This window comes from Aplidium turbinatum, chromosome 8 (genome assembly GCF_918807975.1).
Source record: "Aplidium turbinatum chromosome 8, kaAplTurb1.1, whole genome shotgun sequence".
NCBI classification, from domain to species: Eukaryota; Metazoa; Chordata; class Ascidiacea; order Aplousobranchia; family Polyclinidae; genus Aplidium; species Aplidium turbinatum.
This window is the reverse complement of record NC_137479.1, coordinates 12,157,026-12,167,180: the sequence shown is the minus strand read 5'-3', so window position 1 is coordinate 12,167,180 and position 10,155 is coordinate 12,157,026. Positions and strand designations below refer to the sequence as shown.

The 10,155-nt window shown below is 37.0% G+C and overlaps 1 protein-coding gene across 1 annotated transcript; it reads right to left on the bottom strand.

Annotated features, from left to right (window-relative positions):
• Positions 1-3,672: 3,672 nt before the first annotated feature.
• On the bottom strand, positions 3,673-9,903 carry LOC145775188 (coiled-coil domain-containing protein 93-like). The gene is made up of 3 exons (XM_082586425.1): positions 8,329-9,903; positions 7,157-7,363; positions 3,673-6,158 (listed from the first exon to the last, which is right to left on the bottom strand). The coding sequence occupies exons 1-3, from the start codon at positions 9,901-9,903 to the stop codon at positions 6,000-6,002; spliced, it is 1,941 nt and encodes a 646-aa protein (XP_082442551.1). The 3' UTR covers positions 3,673-5,999.
• Between the last annotated feature and the right edge of the window lie 252 nt (positions 9,904-10,155).

Genomic DNA, 10,155 nt, shown 5'->3' with positions numbered 1-10,155 from the left:
ACACAAACACACAAAATTATTAGGCTACAGTAGTTATAAAAAACTTAACTGCAAAGACCGTAAAAATACAAAAAAGAATTTAAATGCACGATACCGTAGCTGTACGGGTATGAAGTCCTAAAGTCCACAAAACTTGCTTGGATTCTTCCACTTGAATCTACAAGCACAGATGGATTGTCTTTTAATCTTCTTTCTTGCCAATGAATGTCAAAGTTATTTTTCTTCTGTACCAAACTGAGAAGAATTGTCTTTACTTTTCTTTGCTTCTGTAAGAGTGTAGACTACCAACCAACAAATCTTCTTTTATTATTTCTTGTACTTCTAAGTAGTTCTTCTGCACTAGCTGACAACAAACACGTCATTTATTTTTATGCCTTCAAGTGCTTCTTGGCCTACCAGCTAACAAATCGTTTTTTATTTTTCTTGTTTTAATTTCTTCTTGACCTACCAACTGACAAGAACTCGTCTTTTATTTTTTTATGCCTTCAAGTGCTTCTTGGCCCACCAGCTAACAAGAACTCGTCTTTTATTTTTTATGCCTTCAAGTGCTTCTTGGCCTACCAGCTAACAAATCGTTTTTTATTTTTCTTGCTTTAATTTCTTCTTGACCTACCAACTGACAAGAACTCGTCTTTTATTTTTTATGTTTTAATTTCTTCTTGACCTACCAACTGACAAGAACTCGTCTTTTATTTTTTATGGTCACAGCGGTAAACCATAATATCTTCGTGGGAAAATTGTAACATAAGATTCCCAAATCCGTTCGTCTGCATGTAGGTGACCGAAAAATAAACACTCTTTCGAAACGTCTTTTCAAAAGTGTATTCCTGTAAAATTAGCCCGCGGCTATCGAAATCGAGATGCAACGCCTTGCACCTCTAAAAACTGTCACTACGATACAGATTACTTGGATAAAAGACGGAGAATTTGTCCAGCTAGCAAGCACCAAATAAACCAGTTAAATGTGCGACCGACTTCCAACAAACAACTTCGAGAATAAATCAGAAAAATTTGTGATAACTCAAAGGCACGAGAGCAGTTCGTGTGACGCAATTTCATGTCCAAACAGGTTTCAACTGAAACAGGTTTAAACAGGTCTTACGAACGATGGCGCAATTTTGGCTCATGTTTTAGGAATTTCCATGACGTAATATTCAGTAGACCCGAACGGTTTCTACATGACGTTTGACCAGACGAACAACCGTCTGGAACAATATTTTGTAATACCTGTTTTTTTCTTAAAAGTATAAACTACATTAATTTAACCAAAGAAAAAATACTTTTGTTATCCGAATTAAACACAAGTTTCTAGGCATTAGCAGATCTTGGGAAACAGAGAGGCACCGGAGCTTCAACAAAGCAAGACTTCGAAGAGCATTTGGACAATGTAAAAGTCGAATAAACAATGAATTTTGTAATTGTAGGATATCTGAGCTTGCTCCCCAGAAAATTTTGTCAAATTTTATCTTGTTTTAGGCACTTTCTGTGCAGCCTATTTTTTGACCCAATAGGCTAGTTTTATTTGTCCGAAACGTAACCGTGGGTCTTCAAATAATATTAAACTGCCTACTTACCAAACAAGACACAGGCCTACAATTCTTTTTCTGTAGACGTTTAAGATGCAAGGTTTGGTTTAAAATATACATTAAGTTTTTTTTTCGCAACACGTACAGTAGAACTTCAATATAATTTGTTTGTTGCCAAAGGCTTGCATAGAAGTGCGCACTAGGGTCCAACCCACCTCCTACCCTTATTAATAACTATCTTTTTATTGCTTATTAAAGCTCTTACACACGTTGGGATGGGAAGGCGCTGGCTTTCCAATAATGCGAACGTTGTTTGACACCCTTGATCAACACCGCTCACGTTTACCCAAGGTGAAATAAATAATACTAATCGTGCTTTTATTCGCGTCCTTTGCGATAACATACAGTACACGACAGGAAGCAGCGAAGTGACATATAATCTTTCAGTCAGCTCTCCCCCTTATTTTGGCTTGTCATTTAGTGTCTTTGCCGAGACACAGCCTCGTACCCCTGGATCGGTGTCGAAAGACGCGCAGACGTTCTCATCACTCGGCCACGCAGCAGAATTAGGGGGCCATAGTCACTGAAGGAAAGGAGGCGGAGAGAAAGAAACTGGCCACCCTACTCTTATTAGTGCCGAAGGCTCAGTGTAATGAGGACCTTACACACGTTATCAATTAACCTATCGTCTATTGCTCAGCCTAACTTCAACTTATCAATGGCTTTTGCGTTAATCGAAGTAGGGAACACGTTTGTGCCTGACACGGAACAAAAAGGAAAAAAATGAGTGCCTGGTGTTGAAATTACCGTAATAAAATTTGCGACGGCTAATAGGCTACTTGGTGTGCTTTCGCTGGTACACGTCTGCAGGCGTTGAATCCACCCTGGTTGAATCAATGTCAAAAACGACTGGTTTGCTGCCTGGGTAAAGCCTGACTGTTACAAGGTTTGTATGCTGTTGTGTGGTCTTTAAGTAAAATTTCGAAAATCTGTTTGGGGTGTTCTCACCTTACCTCAGTAGCCTATAGGCTATGCACGGCACATTTCACCTTGTACCTTTATAAATACAGGAATGGGTCAAATAAATTGTTTACAAATTGAATGAGCAATGTGTTTACTTCGAAATATAAATAGCCTATTGCATCTTTTGAGGGGGAACACAAAAAATAATTTTCTTTTAAATACGTCACTGAGAGCAATGCCACCAGATACGGCGGTTACGTTTGAAATGAAATTAAGCGAGAGATAAAATAAACGGAAAAAATTGCCTACACGTTTTTTTCTCGATTTTTAGAAGGACGCGACCAAGTTACTCCTTGGATGTGTTGCTGCTTTGATACCGAATTCCGCTTTTTCCGTAAAATCTTCTATGTTTTTTGTCTTTCATTTGTCGTAAATTACACTGTTCAGCGACGGCATGGTGACTATGTTCTTTGAGCATATGCTTTCCTGTCATTCCTCAACGGTGTCTAGGTTTAAACCTTTGCCCTTGCTGCGTATTGTTTCCCAAGACAGATGCTGCAGCATACCTCGTGAGCAAAGTACAACTCGTTTAAGGCGGTTAGTTGCAGCAACGGTTAATAACAGTGACGTTGACAGAAGACATTTTTGGGATCGGGGCCAAGATGATTTTAGGGGCCGGAAAACTTGGAGACCACCGCGTATCCGTTTGATACAGCGCGTTTTTCTAAGTGGTTTGGGGTCAGAGTATCTCATTGGTACCGGGCCATAATTATTCTCTCAATGCTCTGGTTATTAAGATATTGTTTCAATCATATCGGCGCCACTGGAGAGCATTAATTCTTGCATTGAAGATACCTTGGACGCGATTTTGAAAATGACCTAACTTCATATACTGTATCCGGCTAGCAAATTATTCGGACGCATTTTTATGTGCCAATGTTTAATTTCTTGTGATAGTCAGTGAATTTCTGAACCATACATAAAAGATTTTTTGTTATTATTTGTCCCAAAATTTCAGACTAATACTGTCCTGGTTCTTTCAGGATTCCCTGGTTGTGAAGTGTTTTATGCCAGATATAACATTTTCAAACTTTAAAGCATCTTTGACCTTTGAACTACTGTGGCTTGGTCCTCTCAAACATGAAACTGAATATCTGAAGTATGAATACGGCAACCAAACAGATCACTCATTGCACTTTTATTTCTTCAATAACGGCTGATAACAAAACAATTGCTCATGACTAATTATGACGTCTGCACAGAACATTTTGTTACTCTGTCAATTTTGAAGTCACTGGGCCAATTATGACTCGGGCCGACAAGCAGAACACACACAAGCAGAACACACACAAGCACCAACCCAGCAAGCAAATCTGATTGATTGATTCAAGACTGATTGTCTGCAGACATTGCATCAATGTAAAATAGAAATTCTCTTGCTGGCAAAATTTTGTGGTTATGTTTGAAGGGTATTTTAAGCATTCGAAAGATTCATAACTGCTAAGACGAAACATGATTATGTTATTGGATAAGATCGAAAGGGTGACGCCATGTGTGATAAAAATTGAACAAAACGTGATTGAAAAAAATGCAAAAATTGTGTTTGGAATCTATTTGAGTCAAATTGACACCTGACAGGTTTGAGCCTTCATATTGAACGAAAGTGGAAAAGATGCAAAACACTCGCCTTCACGACAATTACAAAGTTGCGTCCGTAACCAATGAATGACGTTGAAATGGTTGTGCTGAAGATATTCCCGGCTAGACAATCCGTCTTTATACATACGTCTATAGACGTTGAATCAATGCAAAATGGGCTAAGTTGTTGTTTCTGTTTATAAACAAAAGTTTCAAGGGTGAGCGAATAATTTCATACAGCTTTACACGTCACCAATGAATGGTTTCGCTAACAGGGAAGTCAGCGCCGACATAGCAAACAAAGAGGCGTCACTTTAAAGCCTCCCATTAAACAAACAAATGTATGAGAGATGACGGCAGCACCAAGGCTACATGAAGTTGTAAGTAGGTTTACTGTTTAAACTACGAACAACAATTGAACTCAATGACTGAATATCTTCGAAAGCCACAAACAGCAGCCTACTCTCTGCACCCACGTTGAGCAAAACTCAATTTAACAGCAACAGTTCAGTAGGAACGTCCGGTTCAAATCAGATCCAATCAAGAAAACGAAACGCCTTACATGTCACTCTGGTGATATATGAAATAAATTTTCCGGCAAAATCGTTCGGTTCGAAAGGAAAACTACATCGTTTCATCGTGGCTTGAAGTTGAAGCGATGTAAACAAGCAACTTTTGCCAGCCAGTTGGACGGCAACGGAAGATTAATCAATCATGTCATACATATTGACAGAACACGCCGGGTATCAGTAGCATATAAGTTCCCATCATACATATTCCTTATAATAGGCAAGAATAACGATACGATACTAACAGCTGTCTATCGCAGTGATTTCTTGCTGCACTCAACTGCAGAGCACACTATTCCATGCTAAACTGTATTAAAATATATGTATAAGGAACAAAATAGCTGAAACGACCGGTCAAATTGAACGGCGTGTATGCTATATTCCCAAATGGTACCCAACAAAAATAATACAATTAAAATTTAACCAGCATTTAATAAGAATTGTGATACTGTGAACTGAATTGTGATACTAAAACTAGATTCGGTTTCGACGTATTTGCTGAACCATGAGTTAACTCTATTCTTTTTGTTCAAAAATGCGGAACTAGTAGTTCTGACACGCAGAGCTACAGTATGTTGCACGCCCGCTTTTCAATCATTTGTCTCGAAAATTCTGTATTGATTACAGGTTTACAACTGGTTTGAATTGTTTTAAGAAAAAATGTACAGAAGTACATATTCAGTGCCTAAAGCTAATAGTATTAGTTTTATTTATTCGATTATATATTATATAGGTTTGGGAAAGGCTGTCATTTCCAGTTTCAGAATGAAAATTCAATTCAAATAAAGTCTCAGATCTCACACTCGTTATTTGACACGTCATAAAATTACAGTAGCTACTGCCCAAATTCTGATCCAACAAAAAGACCAAGTGTCTCGTAAACCCATGTCACTTCACAGTCAAGTGACACGTACTTACGAAACATATTTTCTACTTTTCTTAAGGGAATGTAAACCCCTTTTCCAGGTGGTCACATCCCAGACAGCAAATCAGTATCTTTTTTGCATTGATTCAACGTCTGTAGACGCAAAAGTCAATGCAAAAAGCGACCGATTTGCTGTCTGAGATAACACAGGTTGACAGTGAACTGCACTTGATATTACTGTAGCTACAAAAACATCGACTAAACGCGTTAAAACAATCATAGACTAGCAGAAAATTAGTATTGTCACTAATTTTTAACAATTAACAAAATAAAAAAGGCACGAATAGAGAAAATAAACTTGAGGATGTCGGTTGAGATAAGAGTGTATGCACAACATGGATGTAACACTGTAAACCGACGTAATAGAAAGTATATAATTTATAAGTTCAGTTTTTTGCAAAGAATTTCATTCTTACGACATTCCTCTTGGAAATCACGGATTGTTTTCACATACAAACGCTGCTTTTCGACCAATTCCAGGTGACGTTCGTTCAATTCATCTCTTCTCATTTTTTCCTGTTGTCTCTTTTTTTCCACCTGCAAACGGTGGTAATTCAATAAGTGGTTAAAATAACAACACATTTCAAATGACGTAAGATTTCATTTCGGTCTGTGCCGTGAAGTGGACTTATCGTGTGAATGTGGTTTATTCTGTGCCCATGCAGGGCTTCTGGAATCCGTTCTGGTGTAGAAAAACACATGCGGTTATGATATACGAAGCAGTGGTAACCAAACAACCCACAAACATCATGCAAGAATGTAGCTGTGTGGACGAAAACAGATGCTACATGCCTTGATTAGCACACACAAAGATACACGTGCATCGGTGCAGGGTGGGGCAAAGGAAAATGTGCAAAAACGTCTAGGGCCGTTAAAACGATGTAAGCGAGGCAAACTTTACTGGCTTGGGAAATTAAAAATTTATGACCAGTTGCAGAATCTACTTTTACTTTATTTCGAAATAAGTGCGCTATAAAACCGCACACGAAAAAAAAATATCTCCAATCAATGTAATTTCTCAAATAAAGGTCCAACTCAACTGGAATGCATATTTAAAAATATGCGTAAAAACAATGAAAACTATTAATACTGTACTACAAAAAAGTGCTCAATGCTAAGCAAAAAGGCAAAGCAGAGCGAATTAAATCAAATATAGTTATTATCATACTATCTGAAGCCTTTACAAATTGTTTCACCTAACGGATCATCAAAAGGTCTTATTCAAATAGAATCTATTTGAATAAATTAGTTCAATAACAATTCAATTAATTAATAAATTTGATTCTATTTGAATAAGACCTTCTGATGATCCGTTAGGTGAAACAATTTGTAAAGGCTTCAGATAGTAATAACTATATTTGATTTAAAAATATGCATATATATTTAAAGTATGCATATTGTATGCATAAGTGCGTGTATGCATATTTAAAAATAGCTGTGATTTAGTATTGTATATACTTTTAGCAACTACCAAAAGTGCATTGAGTTCCAAAGAGTTATAAATTAATACGTGTTTCCAAAATACAGCTACTTGCCTTGATTTTATTGGATTTTACACCTTCCACAATCTTCTCGAACTGTTTTAAATATTGCAGCATGTTAGACTGGGAACTTTGAGCAGCTCGAAAATTGTCATATATGGAATCGAGTAATTCTACTTCCTTCTCCAAGTATCGACGCGAATCATCCAGCGTATTGTACATCGTGTAAAACTGCTTAGTTTCTTTATGAGTAGAAGCAATCTGAATAGTAGTGACAAGATTGCATTTAATTAGCTTGCGTTAAAAACACCATTTCAGACACAAAATTTGTAACGACCACTGTACAAAACAAACAATTTTTGTGCATGTCAGCTTAAGAAAATGGCGTATAGTGAGAAGAGAATACAAGCTGATAATAAACATGTGGTATTTGCACCACAAACAATGTAACAGCAGCAGGTGTATTGATGTAATTGTAAAAGTATGTATAACAATTGCAGATTTGCAGTTGTTAAACAGCAACAAGCTGTTCAAGCAACGTTGTATTTTTTACCATAAACCTATTGCTATAATAAACTGTTCCTATTCATTTCGTGATGGTTTGTTTTAAAGCAGAAAAGTTTACAACTCATTTTACAACAATAGTTTCGTTTTAAATGTGATGCAGCATCAGCCTTCATATCCGCTAAAATATACAGACAAATTGAGGCATGGTTTTGGCAACATGTCAGAAATTTGCAAATTCCCCTGCTATTTAAAGAGACCATGAACAGGATATGTGGTGTCAAATGCTACTTCATCAAATCAACTGCAAAAAAGGCTTCCGGCAGTTGCTTTGCAAAAGCCTAAATGTTGCCATACCCCCACCACCCACCAGTACCACCAGTCAAGTCTTTATGATTTCATTAGCAATTTACATTCAAAAAATCATATTTATAAAGTGGTACAGCAGTAGCCGACTTTGAAACAAGATTGTAGGAATGAGAAATGGCCAAGCCTACCTATACAAAAAGTAAAATACATAATTTCCTTTAAGAAAACTGAAGAACTATTAATGGTTAAGAATAAACATTTAAAAATAACAGTTTTCGATGAAATTGATACATCTTGTAAATAAGTGACATTGACGTTTGTAACTCTTGACAAGTCGTATAAAAATTTTAACATGCCAGAGATTATCTACAATTAATCTTAACTCTAAATTGTAACATAATTAACATCAGTACCTGATCATAAAGCTCCACAAAACGCCTCTGATATTGGGTGAGCTCTGCTCGGGTGGGGACCTCGTCTATTTTTCTCATCAGCGAAGCCACTTGTCGATTTTTGGCAGCAAGAAGTAAGCGAATCTTAGAGAACTTTTGAGAGTCTTCATTCCACTGCTTTTCAATAAGTGAAATGTTATCATTAACAGTAGAGGATTGCTCGAGTTGTTGTTGTTTAAGGGTTTCGATCTCATTGGTCATTTTCAGAGACTCTTCTTTGCACTGATGCTTGAACTGGGCTTCTTGTTGCTTAAGATTTTCATTTAGTGATATTAAATTACGAAGAGTTCGCAAAGTTTCTTTGTCTGCGCTCATTTCAACTTTCTCCAATTCAGACACACTCTCTTCTATTTCTTTATGTTCTAGTTTTAATTCATCTAATCTTTGTTCAATTATATGTTTTTCCGCTATCTTTTCTTCACATGCATGCTTGACTTCCTGGGCAGATTTTTGCTTTGCCCACGCTTTTTCCTGTAATCTTTCAACAACCTGCATATGTTGCTGAGATGGAGAAGGGGGTTTGTTAACACGAGATGCGACCATAACTTCTTTCTTTTGTGCAAAAATTGTTGATATTTCCTTTATTTCATGAGACTGCATTTCAACAATTGAACCAACAACTTTAGAAGCAAGCTTACCCTCAATCTCTCTGCCACTAATTTCAGACATTTTACCCATGAGAGCTTGTAGCGTGTGCTCTTGGGCAATTCTTATGCTTTCTTCCTCATCTTCTGCACTGTGATCTTTTCCTTCTTGAGACACTTTGGTAAAAGCGGAAGCGAGTTCATCTTTCACATTAGATATTTTCTTCAAGGCCTCTTTGTCTTCAACCATTTCTTCTTCTTTTTCACTTGTTACTTTTCTTTTCAGCCCTGTTCGTCTGCCATATTCAAGCAACGTTGAAACCACTTTGGCTTCTTCAGTTTCAAGGGAGCTTTTATCTGATCTTTTGTACTTTCTTATTGGGCGGTAAACATTTCGCAATGTGCCCACAGCAGCATGCACTAGATCGTCTTGTTCTTCTAAAATTAAATCCTGTGGCATTTTGTAATATTTGTGAAATTGAGAAATGCTGTAAGCTCGTATGTGATCGCCTGTTTCCTCTCTTGTTTCTATAACTTTTTTCACCAGCCATTGTATTACAGGAAAAATGCTTTTAAAATCAAGCCCTTGAATCTGATGCGGTTCAATCAGATGTGTACATTTCATTTTTGGCAGAGTGCTGACAATTTTCTCTGTAAGAGAAATCTTTTGACCAATAGTTGAATTTTCTTGGAAAAGCAAATCAACGTCAATGTCAAAATTGCAATTCGTAATGCACCATGTCATACCACCAACCACTTTGTCAAAAGGTGAAAGGCCTTTTATTCTTGCTCGAAAATATCCCGCTGCGACGAGTAAATCAATGATCTCAGTAAAGCGAACCTGCTGCTCCTCATCCTCCCTCGTTTCAATCCCAATAGCCTGTCCTTCCTGGTCATACTCCACTCCTACTTTTGAACTTGTTCGTGCTCTACTAAACACAGTGGAGGCCATTTTTAACTTAAATACAACCTGATCCTACGCAAACAAAAACACAACAAAGTTACTACAATATCAACCATATATCTTCAAAATAAAATTTGCAAATTTATAGCTTGAAATTGAAATTTATTAACATTCAGTACCAAGTTTTCTGCAGATATCATATTGCCAACATGAATCTATTGTTTACAAAATATTGTCAACAGCAGTGAAGTCAAAACACATCAATAGTTGCAAGCTAAAACAAAATTGTTAAACAACTCT